This window comes from Hippocampus comes, unplaced genomic scaffold (assembly GCF_001891065.2).
Source record: "Hippocampus comes isolate QL1 unplaced genomic scaffold, H_comes_QL1_v1.1 scaffold7, whole genome shotgun sequence".
NCBI classification, from domain to species: Eukaryota; Metazoa; Chordata; class Actinopteri; order Syngnathiformes; family Syngnathidae; genus Hippocampus; species Hippocampus comes.
Genome location: NW_017842060.1, coordinates 6239310 through 6247074, shown reverse-complemented (window position 1 = coordinate 6247074; position 7765 = coordinate 6239310). Strand labels below are relative to the sequence as shown.

Here is a 7765-nt window from a genome sequence, read left to right as displayed (position 1 = left end):
GCCTAAAATCGGGCGTAACTTCATTTTCGTGGCAATGCAAGTCTAGTCTAGCATCTTTGGAGCCAGCCGCGTTGCGACCATTTGGGCGTTTCGGCACACGTAGTGGCGTCGCCTCTGAATCATCCAACAATTTGGTAACAGAAAGTAGTCTGCGCTCAAGGTAAAAACGGGCGCCTTGTCATTTTCATGTCGGGGCAATGGACTAATTCAGCGTGTTTGTGAATTTGATAGTGGGCGTTTCTGCCTCGCCCTCAGCGCATCTGCAAATTTGGTCACAAAAAAGAAAAATAGACTACATTTTTGATTTTTCAAAAGCTAGTTTCTTTTGCAGCACAGTTTAGGGTCTAACAGGATTTGGGTGTTTTTAATCGAGGTGCTGGATGACAGATTCTTTGCTGTGCCGAAATTTATGGTGCAAAGCACTGGATTTCATTCATAAATATGACATCAGCGTTGAACATTTCCACTGAATCACTGTACAAATCAACTCTTTGGACCAATTACAATCATTAACCATTTTAAAAATATTCTAATAGCATCCCATCTCTTTTGGCTCAAAATCTTGTACGCTGACGTCTGGATTAGTCTGCACTTCGCGCTCGATTTAGGAAAATAGGGCTACTTCGTTGTTGCCACTGTGTAAGTGGCGAATGAACCCTTAATCGTGTCAAAACAAGCCAGCCTGCGACAAGTGATGTCCAGTTTTTCAAAAAAATTGACCTTGAAAATTTCTCAGTCACCGGCTTCACATACAGGAATCCCACTCGAGTACCTCAGAATGAATCAGTGGCTGGCATCATCCAAAGCTTTCTGGCTCATTCTGTTTCTTGAATCGAGAGCTTCACAGAACATCAACATGATGTCAAGCTCCAGTCATAGCTCCACTATCACAACATTAATCTGCTCAGGGCGAGACTTGCATGAAAACTGGTGTTTTCATGAACAAGAGAAGAGTGATCCTCCCATTCCGTTAAAAGAGTGTTCATCCCTGTCGCGGATCAAGCAAATGTAGCCGCCATTTGCCCATCTGCGGCTAAAAGTAATGGAGGGAGTGCATCTGTATACACATTTCTAGTTGTTACATGCCAGCTAAATTATGCGGTTACCGGTTAGGTGTTTCAGTGAGTAAGTCGTCAAAAAATGTCCATTTTCTTGGGGGCAGAAGCGGGTAGTCAGGCGAGTGTACGAGGCAACGCCTTGTTTTTGTTTTTCTGAACAAGAGAGGCAGACGGGGGAAGTGGGGTGCAAGAATCTTGCCCATTGGCTCAAGTTACCCTTTGGATGATGTGTATGGAGCGCTGCCTGGTGCAGCTGAGCACACTGCGCTCAAAGAGCCCTTTTTTTTTTTTTTTCAAACCGAGAGAAAGTCATCCACTCGCTCGAAGCCCGCTCCCTTCCAGAAAAACACCAATACCACCCCCCCCCATCCCCCTCCTCCTTGCTGCAGACCCCAGCTCTTTCCTGCCTGCTTCCCCTGGACAAGGTCCAAGTGCTTCATGTGGCTGGTGACTGGGGCAGGTTGGAGGTGGAGTCCCCGCCCTTGTCCTCTGAAGACACTTGTTTTCCGACGGGACGAGGATATGTTGGTATTGGCAGAGTGGAGCAAAGGGGTGAGGCGGTGGGGTCCGCGGATATAGGGGGGATTGCGACTGCCCCTTGGGACAAGAGGAAATAAAAGAACCAGAGAACTTTCACACGCCCTTTCCAGGGAATGCCAAATGCACCTGTAGAGAGGTAACGTCTGTTTAAAGGACATTGAGCAAGTTTTCATTTCCTTTTCAACTTGGAGCGGACTTCAGATGTGGGTAGGAGGTCGCCGAGACTAGCTGGTGGTGGTCCCTGGCTGACCTCAAGATGAAACAGGCTTCTAAGAAGGTCTTGTGTACAACGCGCTGGCAACGCCCTTCCTGAAGACGAAACAGGGAAAAGGGCTGTGCTTGTGTCAGGAGTGAGAGCTCGTCCAAATGTCGCCCTTCTGAGAGAGCTTCATTTCCCTGATAAGGTTTATTGTGGTTGCAGCAATGTTCAGTGGAGACCTTCCATTGTCGGGGTTTGTTTACTATTCAGAAGGAGTTAGCCAAACGAACGAGGGACTGGGCGGGCGGGGGGGGGGTTGAGCAGAACAAAGAAATGGTTCATGGACAAGCTTGACTAATGGAGGATTGAAAGGCCCTCATGAACAAATTAGAATGGACCAAGGACAGACAGGGAGTTAATCCGCCGAGATGTATTTTTTTTCAGTATCAAAGTAGCCCGTTGGATAATACAGACAAGCCCATCTGTGCGGTGATGCTTTATTTTGTCACCATTGTGGAATTAGACCTGCACATGTGCATGTACAGAGACGTTGACTTACGGGTTCAGGGACATTAGCTTGGCAAGGGGGAGACTTGGCTGCAACGCAAGGCTTTTTGAGGCCGCAGTTTGTCTCTCGAGTTCGGCTTGTACGAGGGGGAACTTCCCATGCCTGTCATTTTAGTCCACAATAACATTTGCTCCAAGTTTCTCTATTCCGACTCTCCAGGAGCCTACGACAGATCCTTTAGCTGTTCAACAAGGCGGCCCCTGAACCCTTGGCGTGGTTTCCCACTTATGCCCGGTTTAGTTTGTTTAAATGGAGTTTGCTTCCCCCTTGGCTGTTTTTATGAAGCCGATGATTGAATTCTAATTATTGTTCCCGATGATTGTGATGAGAAAACACTCCAAACACAGTTCATCATTCACAGCCATGCGTGTGACAAATGAACGTAAACAACCGAATGATGCTGAATAGTGAATTCACAAAGGTATGTGCAAACAGATGAACCTTCGTCCTTGCATCTGCTGCTGACCAATAAGAGAAGAGAGAGAGCTGCCTTGTAGTTTGTTGTGACACATTTTGGTAAATGTACAGGACAAAATGAATCACGGGAGGAAATGGATCAGGTTTACAAACCCATTAAAACCCATTAACGGATTCTGACCAAAGAACGTATGATACAATGGTCGCTCTACTTACGAACATCTCTTCATCGGAAATTTTCAAATTACGAAAAGCCTCAACAGGAAAATATTACCACTTCTTACGAAAGAAATTTCAAGAGACCAAAGGAAAAAATACAGTATGGGCTGCTCACCGCAGCTCAGAGTTTCCTGAACACAACATACTTCGAGCTGCTCTGCCATTGGCTATTACTGACCATCTTCCTGGCATCCCATTGGCTAAGAGGGACCTCTACCGTATGTGTATGTGTGTGTAGATAAATAGATATGCAGCTTCCTAGTCGTTCACCCCTCGGGCTATTAGGCGTTCCGATCGTTTTACGTAAATGTTAATCACCCAGAAAAAGTGTTCACCAGTCCGGCGATCGCTGACGATGCTGATGTTTGCCTTGGACATTTTCGAAGGACTGTTAAAAGCCGACAAAAGCAAACATCCTTGGATCAGTTCTTTACAAAACGCCAGGCAAAAACACTTCTGAGAGAGAACATGAACTAAAGATGGCAAAAAAAAAAACCCAGATGAGGACGCAGTTAAAAGTTGAATGACCAACATTTTTATTCATTACTCTATTCTTTTTTTTTACATTATGCACAACGCTCATTTATTGTGCACTAATCTAACTGTAACATGTATTTGTTCCATATTTTGATGCATTTTTATGCTTTAGAAAACATTTATGTCTGAATTTTGGGGGTGCTTGGAACGGATTAGGGCATTTACATGGAAAACGCGTCTCGAATTCAAAAATGTTCTAGTTAAGAAACTTCTTCCGGAACCAATTAATTTCGTGAGTCGAGGTACCATTGTACAGGAGTAAAAGCACACTTAACACAGGTCGGGAAGCGCAGGTGAGGTACATGCATTTGAAGGACAAGCATGCAAATCCGCAGGGAATCATTCCTGATCGTGTAGTAACGAGTCTCTCTTTCTCCGTGGATGTTTTTTTTTTTTTTTTTAATTTTCTCTCCCAAGACAAGAACAGTGAGTCTTGGAACAGAAGTATTTGCAAAGGCCCTTCAAGGTCACGACGTCTCACAATTTACTGCTTTTGGATAGTCACCCACTCACACTCCACTTGTGTGCTTTCAGGCGTGCCAAACTACGGCTGTACTTGGAGCAGCTGAAGAAGTTGGTGCCTTTGGGTCCAGACAGCACCAGACACACCACACTGAGCTTGCTGAAAAGGGCCAAGATGCACATCAAGGTATTCAAGGACGCTTCACAAACGAGATGCAAAAGACGACCTTTTTAGTTTGTCAGCCAAAGGTTGGCTAGATCCCTTCCTTCGATCTAATTTTGTCGCTACGGTGTTCTTCTTGGGAAGCGCAGTGTTGTTTTTGCAGAAAATGTCTTACGGGTTGATGACATGAAGGACTAACTTCATGACACACTTCCACAAGATACGTAAACAAGAACAACACCATGCCCAGGGTGAAGCATGTTGCTTGGAGCTTGTTTTTCTTTAGCTGGAGCTTTGGTCAAGGTAGTAAGACTTCAAATAGAGGAGTTCCAAATAACCATGTTTTTTTTTTGGTGGGGCGGGGGGCGAAAATTTTCAGATGTCTGCTTAAAAGCAAAGCTGAAGTAACAACGTTTGTTCTGTTTATGAGCAGTTGAAGCAGCAGTGCCATGTGGTCGGTGGAAAATTCAGTTTTAACCCTTCATTTCCTGTTTATTGTGCATGCTGTCTCTGTGCAAACATTACAGGATGATTCGTGTCATGTTGTCTGACCAGAGAACAGCCTCTTTGGTATGAAACTTCTCGTTAATCCAACACTAAAAAAAGAAGAATCTGGCCACTTCCTTCATAGATGTTGAAATGCACTTGTTAAACATTTTGTACCTTGGCCTAGTTGGAGTGAAAATAAAACTGGTTTGCTAGACTTTCAGTTTTGTTTTTTCTGCCGAGTTTTTTTTTTTTTTCTTGCTTGAATATTTTTCATATTATCGGTCACCATCTTAAACTGAGAGTTCGACTTATGGGATGACTCAACTGTCAACAATCTTTTTGTGCGGTTGTATCTCTTGTGTCGTTTGTAGCTTACATTGAATATCACACGCATGAGATGAGGAGATGAGTACCTGAGTGAAATTTTGCTTCCATTTCTGATGCAAATTAGCATAGATCCAACATCAGTGGCCTTTGTCTGTATATGTTTGCAGAAGCTGGAAGAGCAGGACAGGAAGGCTTTAAACATGAAGGAGCAGCTGCAGAGAGAGCATCGCTACCTCAAACGCCGCCTCGAGCAACTCTCTGTCTCTGGTTCTGTGGAGCGCATTCGCACTGACAGCATGGGCTCCACCATCTCCACCGACTCTGAGCAAGGTACGCTGACCTCGGATACATCAATGCTGTGCTTCAAACGGCGGGGGTGTCTGACCGGTGGATTTGCTGACGTGGAAAATAAGCCTCATCACTCACACAATGAGACAACCATTCACATACCCTGTGTGGGTAGACCGACACAATCAGTAACAACACACACGCGCGCACACACGCACACACACACACACACACACACACACACACACACACACACACACACACACACACACACACACAAAGAATCTAAATAATTGGTAAATTGACAAAGACTAAAACATTCGCACAACTATAAGCAGTGGGTTTACTGCCAGAAATACAAACAGAATACCTGTACCATATAGCAATCCAGGAACAGCGACTTTGTGTGTGAAGACTGAAGATGACTTCGCAACACTGTACATAAATCTGGAAGAGAAAGGTTTTTTGCAGCACTGTTGGTTGTACATTCAGCAAAACCGTGGTCTGAGCCGCAGCTCCATGTGCTCTTCCACTCAGTCATGATCGAGAGATGCCTGACACACATGTTCACACCCTGACCCTGACCCTAAACCTAACCCAAAACCCTCACCCTAACCCTAAACCTAACCCTGTAAGCCCCAGCCCTAAAACCTAAGCCTAATCCTGACCCTAAACCCTAACCCAACCCTAACTCAGACCCAACCCGAACCCCAACGCTAACCCAACCCAACCCTCACCCTAACCCCTAACCCAACCCTAACTCAGACCCAACCCTAACCCCAACCCGAACCCCAACGCTAACCCGACCCTCACCCTAACCCCTAATCCTAAACCTAACCCCCTAACCCTGAGCCTAACCCCAACCCTAACCGTAACCCTAAGCCCAACCCCATACCTAACCCCTGACCCTAACCCTAACCCTAAACCCGAACCCCAACCCTAACCCACACCCAACCCTAACCCTAACCCCATGTTGTTCATTTCAACACCTTAATTGCATTCTTCTGCCTAGTCTATGACCCGTGGACCTCACTGTGATCTCGTTTCGGTAATCCCCCCAAAATGCTATGAGGTGGCACCAAAGCCCTGGCTAACAAGAAAGTCGTAATTGGGGTCAAGGAAGTATTGTTGAAGTGATGCATCTTGACTGAGCGATCTTTGAATGTCGGGGTGGAGCTTAGTTCAGCCTCGGTATGGAGTGGATGGTAAAGACGCACTTCATGAGGATTTTTTTCAAAATCCAATAATATGCAAGCCTTTTGAAGGATAATGTTTGTCAGATGATATCTTGGGATTGTGGTGGTGTATTGGGATATGCACTTAAAGAGTTTGCGTTCTTTGTTTTTTTGTGTGTGTGTGGGTGCAGAGGTGGACATTGAGGGTATGGAGTTCACCCCTGTCGAGGTCGACAGCGTGGGGAGCCTCAGTGACCCCGAGGAAGAGGAGGAGGAGGACCACTACAGCCTCCAGAGCAGCTCCAGCGACACCAGCTACACGGCGCCACATTCCCACAGACTGCAGCCGCACCACTGTTAGACTCCCGTGACCAGACGGTACAGCTTCTTCGACCCGCCCTCACCTCCAGACCACCACTACGACCCACATCAGAGCAGTCCACAAAGGCGGTACCCGATGAACGCCACGCAGCTCTCCCTCCCTGACCCTACCTACTTCACCCTCATGTGTCATGTCCCAAACAACCAAAAGTCCAAATAATTTACCAACCAAGCAGCCAGCCAATCAATTAGTCCAAACAGCCAACCAACTGACCAAGCAACCAATCAAAAAAAAAAAACAAAAACAAAAATCAACAAGCAGTCAACCAAACACCCACCCAACCAACCGGCCCTTTAGCCCGCGTCGCTGCAGGCTCACAGCAGTGGGGGACTTCTGTGGTGAGATGGATAGCTTTAACTTGTTCGTCAGGATTTGGGAGTCAGTGTGTATGTGCGTGTATGTGTGTGTGCGCGCGTCAGACAATAACGCAACAAAAAAGCTCCGTGTCATTTCCACATGGCAATAACACGCAGACAAAGGCCTTCAAGTATGCAAACCGCCTCCGCAGGTGATTCCGCAGTCTGTACACAACTAGGACCTCATTAGCCTGCCACGCCACACAGTACAAGCAATAGTCAAGACACTTGTGGGCGAGGAAAAGATCAATATTTTTCCCACGCCAGAATCAGGAAACATTTTTGTCTTAGCACCGGATTGGGGAAGGAGAACCAGTTGGCCTGGTTCTAACAATGAAACAACGGAAAATGCGGTGCACCGGCACCGTAGGTTTCCATGAAATATCGTTTCTTTTGTATACTGCCTATTCATCGTAGAAGCTAAAGCTGTGTTCAAAATAATAGCAGCGTGTTAAAAAAAAAAAGAGTAAGTTCAAAAAGAACTGCCGCAGAGAACATGAGCAATTTGATTATTTATTGTCCCCGCCTCCCCCCCTTTTTTTTTTTCTTTTTTGTTTTGCCTCACCACTATTCCACACTACTGAC

The 7765-nt window shown here is 45.9% G+C and overlaps 1 protein-coding gene across 1 annotated transcript in view; it reads left to right on the top strand.

Annotated features, from left to right (window-relative positions):
- The window catches only part of mxd4 (MAX dimerization protein 4), a 27323-nt gene extending 19679 nt beyond the window's left edge, over positions 1-7644 (top strand). Inside the window, exons 4-6 of the mRNA XM_019861969.1 lie at positions 4073-4187; positions 5147-5309; positions 6634-7644. Coding sequence (XP_019717528.1) covers positions 4073-4187; positions 5147-5309; positions 6634-6803 — 448 coding nt within the window. The 3' untranslated portion in view covers positions 6804-7644. The remainder of the gene's footprint in view (positions 1-4072; positions 4188-5146; positions 5310-6633) is intronic.
- The last annotated feature ends 121 nt before the right edge of the window (positions 7645-7765 follow it).